General features: G+C 34.5%; 1 protein-coding gene across 1 annotated transcript; it reads left to right on the top strand.

Moving 5' to 3' along the window:
- Positions 1–299: 299 nt before the first annotated feature.
- LOC131801690 (cuticular protein 47Eg-like) lies at positions 300–913 on the top strand. The gene is made up of 2 exons (XM_059120617.1): positions 300–422; positions 496–913. The coding sequence occupies exons 1-2, from the start codon at positions 411–413 to the stop codon at positions 847–849; spliced, it is 366 nt and encodes a 121-aa protein (XP_058976600.1). The 5' UTR covers positions 300–410; the 3' UTR covers positions 850–913.
- The last annotated feature ends 11,183 nt before the right edge of the window (positions 914–12,096 follow it).

The raw sequence follows: 12,096 nt of genomic DNA on the forward strand, positions 1-12,096 counted from the left end.
ATTTTTGTGGCACCTATGCTAATTATTTAAGCAAAAATTTACATAAATAATGAATGAGCTACCTCGACCATTGACATGTTTACCTAACCTATGATTTGTTTTAGGTTTTTGTTTTGTTTGGTTTTGGCTTTCGTTTGCTTTGCAAGTTTTAATTACGTTTTCTTCTGATCTGAAGGAAACAAGTTTCGATTTTTTCCTTCGAATTTCGTTTGCATAGTTTCCTAAAAAACAAAACAAAAGAAAAGAACAAATTGCTTATTAAATTCATATTGATGGACTTCAAAAGCAGATATTTTTTGATCATTTTTTGGCAATGTTGTGAAATTTTAGTATAAATTCGTTAAAAATCATTTGCAGTAGTCACAGTTTTATCTTGTGTATCACAGAAGTAACATAAATCGAAATCAATCATGAAATTCTTCGTAAGTACATAAAACTATCCTGAATTGTTGAATCAAAGATTGTTATTGGAATTAATGGATTTAACCCTTGTAGATTGTTTTCGCTTGCGCCTTGGCCATTGTTGCCGCCAACGAAGATGCCAATGTCATCCGCAGTGAGTCCGAGGTCAATGTAGACAGTTTCAAGTATGCCTACGAATTCGACAACAGCATCAAGGCTGAACAACAAGGCAAATTGGCCGGTGAAGAAAACTGGGTCGTCAACGGCCAATACTCCTTCACCTCCCCCGAAGGCGAACAAGTCTCTTTGCAATACACCGCCGATGAAAACGGTTACCATGTCGATGCTGCCAACCCCTTGTTGCCCACACCACCACCAATTCCAGAACACATCCTTAAGGCTATTGAATACATCAAGGCCCACCCCAACCCCGAATACCAAAACTAAATTGATCTGAGGGATAATTGTTATTTGTTTGAAAAGGATTGAAATAAATGTTATGTGAAATGTATGTATGTATGTCATTTTGTGGAAAGTGTAATTTATGGCAGTTGGGGAGAATGTGAAAATTTTTGGAATTTCACATCTTTGCCAGTGTTATTATTGAAAATTCTGACACTTTGTCCAACCACCTCAAATCCGACAAAATTTTACTAAAAGAAGACCAGTCGTAAATGTGGAGTTGCATCGCGTTTTTTTCGAATACGATTCCATTATTGCCCTCAAGATTTTCGCTGCTTTAATTATAGTTTCGTTCCCACATTGTAATATACAAGTAAGTTTTAACTGGCAAGATATGTCATAAATAAATATCGTCATATTTGAATTTTGAAAATATGGCCAGGGTATACAATAACTTAAATCAGTGGGTATCATTATACAACTGTTGTACTAAAAGAAAGACCTATTCATACTGATAATTGTTTTTCAATAGTTTATATAATACGAACTGAAAATGACAAAATTTGTCTAAGCTATAGGATTTATCCTTACAAGGAAATTATTCCAAAGAGTTGGCCAATATGACCAATTTTTGTACCAGTGATTCTGAATGTAATTCAAATGGATCTATCAAAATGCAAATGCCTATCGTAAATATTGCGAAATATATCTCAAACTATAGGGGACCTTAACAAAATTTGGCCGAAGAACCCAGAACTCCTTTGGGGTTTTAATCTGTAAGCGAGTACTATCAAGTCCACTTGGCATTTTTCACAACACAGACTGGAAATTTGATATAGAGAATCCATGTATCCTCACATTTGAATAAGCCCCAATTTCACATTCAAGGTCTTCACGGCGTATAAAATACATATTACCTGCCGATTTAAAGTATTTTTAATGTTTCAGAAAACTTTTCGAGGACATAAATAGTTTTCAACAATTTTCACTGGGTCTGGGTCTGGTCACTTCGAATGTGTTAGTCACATTTTCCAAAATTTGAATATTCTCTACCATTACGAAGGAATTTGCAAAATTTTCAAAAAAAAAATAGTTTTCGACTGATTTCGTGAATTTGATGCACCAAACACCATATGGATGTTCTATTTTAATGAAATTTAAAATGAGTGACATTTGGCCAATATTTACGCACTCCGTGTTGTTAGTTTTCGTGGTATATTTTACAGCGAAATATAATTTAATGGTCATCAGAAATGCTAGAATTGTTCGCTGTCCTTAACTTTCTTCTCAGGCGAGTCGATTGGCTTCAATTGCATGATCAGGGATTTTTTTCTGTTTCTAGTTCATTAGAATCCCTAAATATTTTTTTATCATCTACAAAAGCAAGAGGCCCCTCTGTATCTCCAAATTTAGACTCATCTATATGATTTTCTTCTCTACGATATTTGGCCATATTCGTCAACGAAATCAGCATAAAAAAGCCAAAACGTTGTGTATTTCGTATATCATCTGTAAGTAATGTTGGTTTTTTTTTTTACACAAAAGTAGTGGTCCATTCTACTCACTGTCCTAAACTCTAACTTCATGCGAGATTTCGCCTCCTTTGGTTTCTATTTGTTACCTTTAAGACGGCTGCAAAATCAGGAATTTTTAGTTGTTGGTCCATTTCAACCCCTATATATATTTCGGACATCTTTAGAAACAATAGGCCTAACCCTACGCGTATGAAAAATTTTGTGCGGATCGGACAATAATTTCAATCTGTTTATAATAACCCCAACCTGTGTTGTAAGGTGAAAAAATATTACGAAATGTATACTTCAATATTAGAAGTCAAATTGAAGAAATCGCATGGGATAAAAAATATGAGAAAAAAAAAATGCCACGAAACACTAAAAAATCTATATTAACATCATTATTTGCATCTTTTTGTGCGATTTTTTAGATTTTATTCCTTCATGCGAAGAGGGCATTCTGAATTGACAAAATTTGTCAAAATAGGTCTAGCCATTGCTGAGATATAAGTATTCTAGCTAAGTATTCCATTATATATACATTGTATATAATTCACTATATATATCCGATATATTTACTATTGGAATCTACGTAACAGTCAGAATTGGCCTTTTCGTCTATTTGTGATTTCGCCGGAATTAAAAATATTCGTGTTTTAATGGAAAATTTGACTTTTATTTAACACAAATATTATGGACCATTTCATCCACTAAATATTATCCGATGACCATCAAAATTGGAAGACTTCTGCCCAGCCCTAAGCTCTAGTCCCATACTAACTTCCGTTTCGATTGGTCTATAATTACGACATGTACAGCAACTGCAAAATCAGAAATTTTTCAGTTTTTGGTCCATTTCAACCTCTAAATATTATGTGATCATCTCCAAAAGAAATAGGGTTCTATTCTGCCTATAATATCGCTGAAATCATCAAAATACCGAATACCGAGAGGTACCGATATATGGGGCTATACGCAGACGTGGACCTGCACAGACAATTTTCTGTCTTAGGCTGTAGTGTCCATTACAAACTTCAAATACCAAATTTGAAACAATTCCGGTGAATAATGTCGCTAAAATAATCAAAATACCGAATATCGGGAGGTAGAGTCATATGGGGGCTATACGAAGACTTGGACCTGCACAGACATTTTTCTGTCTCAGGCTGTAGTATTCATTACGAATTTCAAATACCAAATTTGAAACGATTCCGGCGACTAACGTCGCTTAACTAATCAAAATACCGAATATCGGGAGGTACCGTTATATGGAGGCTATACGACGACGTGGATCTACATTTTCCATTTTTAATACCAAAAGTCCGGCAGACATAACATTCAACCTACTACATTTCGTTCGAAAGCTAGAGTGATTTACACAGACGGACAAACATCGCTAAATCGGCGTAGAATTTTATGCTGATCAAGTATAAATACTTTGTGGGGTCTAAAATATAGGTTTCGAGGTGTAACAAACGGAATGACAAACTTAATATACCCTCCATACTATGGTGGAGGGTATAAAAATGCCGAATATAGAGAGTTACCATTATGTTGGGCCTTTACGAAGGTGTGGACCTGTGTATGTAGATACGAAACTTCAAACAACTCCGGTGAAAAATGTCGCTAAAGTCATAAAAGTAACGAGTATTGGGAGGTATATTATTATAATTATTATATGGATCTATACGAATACGTGGGTCTGTATAATGCACTTTTTGTCGTAAGATATAGTACCCATTAAAATTTTGAAATTTGAAATATTTTTTCGGCGAAAAAAAGTCATCAGTATACCGAATATGTGGAGGTACAGTTATATTGGGACTATACCAAATATAGGCCTAAATTGACTTGGAATGTTTCTTACATAATCGGAACACATGCTGCCAATTTACAGCAAATGCGGGTTAAAATTGTGACATCGGTTCAATTTATGGGGCTATACCAAAACGAGGATCTATATAGCCCATTCAACTAACTTCATTTCGCTTAGAAACCTACTTCATTTCTTTCGGCTACAATAATTTCCACATAAGAACAGATAGACAGAGAGAAGGACATGTCGAAATCGAAATCGAAATATAGATTCGTAATTAGAGTGAAATTCTAAGTCCGCCTGACAATCTGTTCGCCTCATGTAATCACGCTAGAGTCAAAAGGAATTAAGATAGGAAGCTACAATTTTGCTCAGATCAGTCTTTTTTTCTCTTCACGATATTCGGTATTTTGATGATTTTAGTCATGTTTTCAATGGAATTGTGGGAAATGTCACCCAAGGAGTACTTTGTTAGTACTTTACTCTCCAGAAGAGTATTGTCTATATTCGTCCACGAAATCATATATCTCGTTATAGGACCTCCCGATATTCGGTATTTTGATGATTTTATTGTTATTGTTTCAAATTTAGTATTTAAAGATCCTAATGGGTACTACAGCCTATGACAAAAAATTACTTATACAGGGCCACGTTTAGGTAAATTTTCTTTTGAACTTTATTTTTCACGGAATTTCTTTGGAAAATATTCGAGTTTCTTCAAAATGATGGAGGGTACTCAAAGTTTGGCCCTGCCGAACTTATTCACAATTTTTGCGATATTTTTATGCGATTTTCATAGCTTTTATCCTTTTTTGGCCAAAAGACCATTCCGAATTGTTATGTATTGTCGAAATCAGTCCAGACGTTCCTGAGTTATAAGCGAAGTAACTATCATAACTTTCTTTTATTCACATAGATAAAAATTCAGTTCTGTTAAATCTTTTAAATTGGGATTGTTTGCTACCATGTAAAGATAAATAGGTATTTTATTTATCGTCGCTGAGATCAGCTTATCCATGACCCACAAATAAGTAGTTCGACCAGTCGAAGTGTTAAAATATGTCCCATGTTTGTTAAATTCAATTCCAATAAGTGTTTTAACAGCAGCGCACGTATTATTGTCATGAGACCAGTTAATAAAAAATGTTCTGAGCAGAAGATAAACACTTCTACAGCAGGTGGAACCCCGCATTATTGACTGGTGCTAGAAATTATAATTCTTAGTTTAGATTTCCAAAAGACATTTGCGAAAAAATGCCACCAATTTTGCATTGAAAATATACACGAGCAACCGAAAAACGATTATCAGCGATTATGCTATCAGTAGCTCAACAACAACATAATGAATTTATTTGATCAATTTACATGAATTTATAGCAAAACTTCCATCAGGTTTTTGGAATTGAATTTAACTGTCTTGAGAAGTATGCATTTACATATTTTATCAATAACTAATAAAAATATACATTTTTATGATATGTCGAATTGGTCGTTTCATTTAATTAAGAAACATCGGCATGTTAACATGGTAATTTTATTGCCCTAAACGCCATGGAATTGAAATCGAACAAAAACACAATAAAATTAAATTGAAATAAATATTCTGTTCCGGCATAGACATGAATCGTGAATAGTTCTATTGTTTATTATAAGCGATGCTACTCCAAAGAGAAGAGTATGCTGAGTTTGAAATTTCATTTGTTGCACTTTGAAATAAATAATTAAACAATAAGTCGGATCAAAAATATTATATGGAAATAATTTTTGTATGTATGTAAATGAAAAGTACTAAACGGTACAACATTTGGTCAATTTGAATTTGTAGGAACGGAGGAAACTGGAATCCTAAAATTTGAAATTAACATTACTGGTGAAGTGTGGGATATGGACATCGTTTTCGAAATTTGTACCTATGCTTACGAAAGTAAAGTAGTAGTAAATGGTACTAAATTTGGTACAATATCGATATGGGTACACCGATAGAGCTGGAATGCTGAAATTTAGAAATAAATTTACTACTGCATTGTAGGACTGAGGACAGGGTGAGATATATTTAAATTTTTTTTTTTTTAATTTTGTTTAATGAAAGCAAAATTTATAGAAATAGCACCAAATTTTAGATTTGTTCGAATTGGTCACCTTTGGCACGAATCATGGCCTTCAAACGTCCAATAAAACCATCACACGCTGCCCGAATGTTGCTCTGCGGTATTTTGGCCCATTCCCGGCGAAGCGCTTGCTTGAGGTGATCGACACTTTGGTATTTTTTAGTGACAACCTTGTTTTTCCAGACACAACAGTCCAACGAATTGGTATCCGGAGATTTTGGTGGTAATTGTGCGCTGGAAAAGAAGCGAGGAACCACATTTTGTAACCATTCCTGGGAGGCGCGTGCTAAGTGCGACGTTGCTGAGTCCTGTTGGAATGTCCAAGGTCTGTGGCCAAAATATTTGCGTGCCCAAGGCTTTAATACACCCTCCAGAATATTTTCGCGATAATATTCCGCATTTATTCTGATGCCACGGTCGATTAATACGTGCAGAGGGCGACCATCGGCTGTTATGGCGGCCCACACCATCACCATGGCCGGCTCTTGAGTTCTGGTGGCCAACCGAAGGTGCACATTTTCAGTTGACTTCTTTGGGAAGTAAACACGACCATTTTGTTTGTTTACAAACTGCTGGACAACGAATGTTTTCTCATCGGAGAAAACCAAATTCGACAGTTCACAACTTTCGGCCAAGCGAAGCAACTCTTTAGCTCTTTTGAGTCTATTTTCTTTCTGTTTCGGTGTAAGTTCTTGCAATTTTTGGAATTTCAATGGCTTTACCCCGAACTCATTTTTCAATATTTGCCGAATGTAATATTGCGATATGTTCAGTTGCCGAACCATTTTTCGATCAGGTCGCTTCTTTACTTTACGAACCATTTCTGCTGATGTTGCTGTTTTCTGCCATCCATCCACTTCCTTGACGTCGGGCTACGCTACCAGTATCACGGTAACGAGCGATGGTACGAGCCACAAAAGATTTATTCACAATTAAATGCTGGATTGCTCCAAGGATAGCCACTTGTGGGTTTCCAACTAAATATAAAGAAATCACGCTTGAATTCCATCACGATAAACTTTTTTTCTGGAAAATTTTCAGCAAAATGCGTTTGTACGCTTGTAAACAATATAATGAGATGTCACAGGAATAATTTTAACAGCTCTCAGACGAATGGCTTAGAAATGATAGCAGTCTGGGGTTGGTTGCAGTTTTTCATCTCACCCTGTAGGTACTTTTGGGTACTAAGTGGTATTTGGAAGAACCGATAGAGTTGGAATCCTAAAATTTTGGAAATAAAATAAGTAATGCATTGTAGAATCGGAGTATGTACGAAGTTTTAGAAATTTGTACTTTTGTGTTTGGGAGAATCCGCAGAGTCGGAATCACGAAGTTTTGAGATAAGATTTCTGTGGAATTGTAAGATGTAGGTTGTTATGGAAATGTGTACTTATGCGTGGTAATGGAGCTAGAAGCTTGAAATTTCTGTTGCTATCTGGGATTGAGATCTGGGTAACTGTTGGTGTTATGGATTTAGATATGAAAGGGTTTTGCAAATGAGTACTTAAATTATACGAAAAGTACTAAATGTTACTAAATTTGGTATTGAGTGAATGTATTGCTAGAATACCGAAATTTGATACTGCTTGAAGTAATACTAAATGTATCACAGTTTTTGAAGACTTTTTGGTGTAAAACGTAATCCTAACCTATCATTCTTTCCGAAATAGAAAAAAAAATAATAATCTATATAAAACCTTAAAAGTATTAAAATTAAGTATGATGTATGTAATTTCGTTTTAACAAAATGTTATCAAACTGAACAAATTGTGCATTTCAAGTGCTAAACTGCTGGAATGAACTTAATATTTTAAGGTGGACTTTGCTGACGAAGTGGCGGGCACTTTCTAGTTTATCATTAAAATGTACCTTAGGTTTCAAAATACATCAATACCCCAAATCTTACTTAAAGCTTGGAATTCATAAACGCTTTGCCCCAAAATTTTTAGTTTGGTTTCTTCAGGGCAGAAATTTTAAATTTGTCGAAAATTGGTTTTATGACAAACAAAATATTGTTATTTTTCACGATATATAGGGGCTATTTCCCCTATATTTACATGTGCTGTTAGGTATCCAAGAAAATTTCATACACAAATTGTAGTCCATTTTTACCGTTTACTATAATTCACGAATCATCTAAAATTCTACATTTCTGCAATGTCCTAACCCCTAACTTAATGCAAAATTCCGTGTCGATGGGTTTTTAATTGTGACCTGTAGAGCCTCTTCAAGATCAGGAAAGTTTTAATTGTTAGTCCATTTGATTCCCTAAATATATATCTTGACCCTAATTATATCCTCATACTAAATATCTTGAGAATCGGATGATAATTTGAATAATATTACCAAACGTAAAATTCAATATTGTAAGTCAAATATGAAACAATCGCATGCGATAAAAAATATGACAAAAATATAAAAAAAATATTCACTTTTTTATTGACAAACTTTCACGCGATTTTCTTATTTTTATCCTCTTTTGGCAAGAAGACATTCCAAATTTGTGAGAATTTGTCAGAATCCGTCCAGCCAGTTATAAGCGGCTTAACTAAAATTCCCTTCATTACATGTGAGATTGTAGATATTTTGTTATATATGCGATATCTTGGATATGAGCATCAATGTAACAGTCATTTGTGATTAAATATTAAAAATATTCGCGTTTTAGTGGAAATTTTCTTATTTTTATCATAAAAGTTATGGGCTATTTTACACGCCAGATATATTCCACCATAGTATGGAGGGTATATTAAGTTTGTCACTTCGTTTGTAACACCTCGAAATATACATTTTAGACCCACAAAGTATATATATTCCTGATCAGCATAAGCTTCTATGTCGATTTAACAATTTCCGAACGAAATGAAGTAAGTTAGGTTATGTGTGATTTTTGGTATTGAGAATGCGCCATGTAGGTCCACATCTTCGTATAGCCCCCATATAACGGTACCTCCCGATATGCGGTATTTTGATGATTTTAGCGACATTATTTTGCGAAATTTTTTAAAAATTGGTATTCCAAGTTCGTAATGGATACTGCAGCCTAAAACAGGAAATGGACCATTTAGGTCTTCGCATAGCCCCCATATAACGGTATCTCCCGATATTCGGTATTTTGATGATTTTAACGACATTATTTACCGGAATTATTTTAAATTTCGTATTCAAAAGTTCGTAATGGATACTACAGCGTGTGACAGAAAATTGTCCGTGCAGGTCCACGTCTTCGTATAGACCCTAATATACGGCTACATTCGGTGTTTTTAAGATTTTAATAGAAATTTTAATGGATTTTAATTTTTTGAAAATTACCAAATGGTGGAGGGTATTCAAAGTTCGGCCCGGGCGAACTTCTAGCTTTTTTACTTGTCTAACTTTACGTGTGCTCCATTGTCGAGTGTACATTTAAATCAATTCGCCTCTTCTTGGCATTTTATTTTCAAAACAGTTTCGTTGCCTTCACATTATTGCCTATATATTATATCGACCCGCTCTGCGTCGTTTTTTGTTTCAACTTAAGCGCCGTGCGAACAACTCTAAACATCATGAAATTTTTGGTAAGGCTAATCATTTTACATAAATTAATATTTAATTATTAACTTTTGATTTGTTTTTGTTTTCTTCGTTGTGTAGTACGTTTTGCTCGTGATATTAGCATGCCTTTTGGCTGTTATGGGTGCCCCCGAAGATTCGAATGTTGCTGAAAGTAAAGAAGAATTGAATGTTGGAGATTCCGGCAGTGCTTTTGATTTTGATCCTGCGCCCTTGGTTCATGTGTCCGATCCATTCCCAGAATATAGTAGCTCGTAGACTGTATCCCGATGTTGTTATATTGAATTTGTTGTTATTTGTTTAAGCGTGATATATGTGACATAATTAAGTTATATGAAAAAAGACAATTATACACACACATACTACATATATAGAAATGAACACCTCTTGCTCTTGCTATATAGGGCATTAAGCAATTTGCAATATTTTTCGCCACAAAGTATGCTACAATTGCTTTAGTCGAAAACATTATATGCGATCAAAGTAATTTTCTTTTGTCGACGTTATATAAAATATAAACGTTGAATTTTCATGTTCTTTGTAGACAAGAACAAATTCTACATTTTGCATAACTTTGTCAATTTCCAGCTTAAAATAATACCATAAACTGGAAGTGTGGCATTCCTTGAACATTAATTAAAATTTGCCAGCAGATACCACCTCGGGGTAAAATTTAAATTAATTAAAGAGAAGACTCTCGGCAAAACAAAGCTTGCCTTACGGAGAACCAGTACATACTACTTAATGGTACTGATTTTAAAATACCTGGAAGCTCCTAGAACATCATTGTTCAAAAAGTTTGTGCGAAATTATGAGAATGCCGTAGCAAAGAAAACAATTTAAAACGACAGACTGATTCAAAATTAATGCGAAACGGCCAAAGCTAGAAAATGAGGCACCTGGGTCAATTTTGTTGTGTAGATTGAGATCTGACTTAGTTTTTGGAATTCGAACTATAAGTGTGCTAAAAGTACTGAAACATACTAAGAAATTAATAATTTGTACTGGGAAAAAAGATAGACCTAATATTTAGAAATTTGCTATGAGTATCTCCGAATAGAGTTGGAATCTAAAATTTAAAATATGGATGTGGACTTGGATATACGTACTAAAAAGTACTATATGGTATTTGGGGCAAGGTTAGAGCTGGAAAATTGGAATGATGTTGTGTAGGATTGATGAACGAAAGGGTTTTTGGAAATTCGAACAATAAGTGTACCACTAAATTTGGTACTATTTGGAATTGGAATTTGATACATAGTGGTATGTATCAAATCCTCTAAAAATCATCATCTATCAAATCTTCTAAAATACTAAATTTAAAACAACAATTAAGTGGGTAAATGTGACTAGGATTATCAAAATACCGAATATCGGTGGGTATCGTTATATGTGCGCTATAGGAAAACGTGGACCTATACATACAATGACCCCCAAATACCAATTTTTAGACAAATTCGTGAAAAATGTGGCAAAACTTAACAAAAAACCGAATATAGAAAGGTACCGTTATATGGGGACTTTACCAAAACGTGGACCGATATATCTCATTTTCGATACCAACCATCCTAGAAACAACACAAATTATTCTGCTAAATGTTGACTCTCTACGTCAAAAAATACATTGTGATTTCGGGCTGTATCGTGATTTCAACAGACAGACAGTCGTAGATCGTTAAATCTACTTAGAATAGACTCACTGTCAGTGTCTAGGGTTGAGTTTTGATTTCATGGTTTTGAAATTGCTAAGTGGTACTTAACTTGAAATCTGTGAAAGAATTGGGGATATTGGAGGTGTTTTTGACAAAACATACTAAAAATTATTCAATTTGGTGTTTTAGAGACGTATGTAGTTGAAAATCTAGAATTTGGTATATCCATCACTTTTTATACCCTCCACCATAGTATGGAGGGTATATTAAGTTTGTCATTTCGTTTGTAACACCTCGAAATATTTATTTTAGACCCCACAAAGTATATATATTCTTGATCGGCATAAAATTCTATGTCGCTTTAACAATGTCTGTCCGGCTATCCGTCTGCACATCTGTGAAAATCACTCTAGCTTCCGAACGAAACGAAGTAAGTTGATAAAAATTTGCTCAAATGTGTATTATGTCTGCAGGACTTTTGGTATTGAAAATGAAATAGGTCCACGTCTTCCTATAGCCCCCATATAACGGTACCTCCCGATATGCGGTATTTTGATGATTTTAGCGACATTATTTATCTGAATTGTTTCAAACTTCGCATTTGAAGTTCGTAATAAATACTACAGCCTATGACAGAAAATTGTAAGTGC

The sequence above is a fragment of the Musca domestica genome, unplaced genomic scaffold (assembly GCF_030504385.1).
Source record: "Musca domestica strain aabys unplaced genomic scaffold, Musca_domestica.polishedcontigs.V.1.1 17, whole genome shotgun sequence".
In the NCBI taxonomy this organism is placed as follows: Eukaryota; Metazoa; Arthropoda; class Insecta; order Diptera; family Muscidae; genus Musca; species Musca domestica.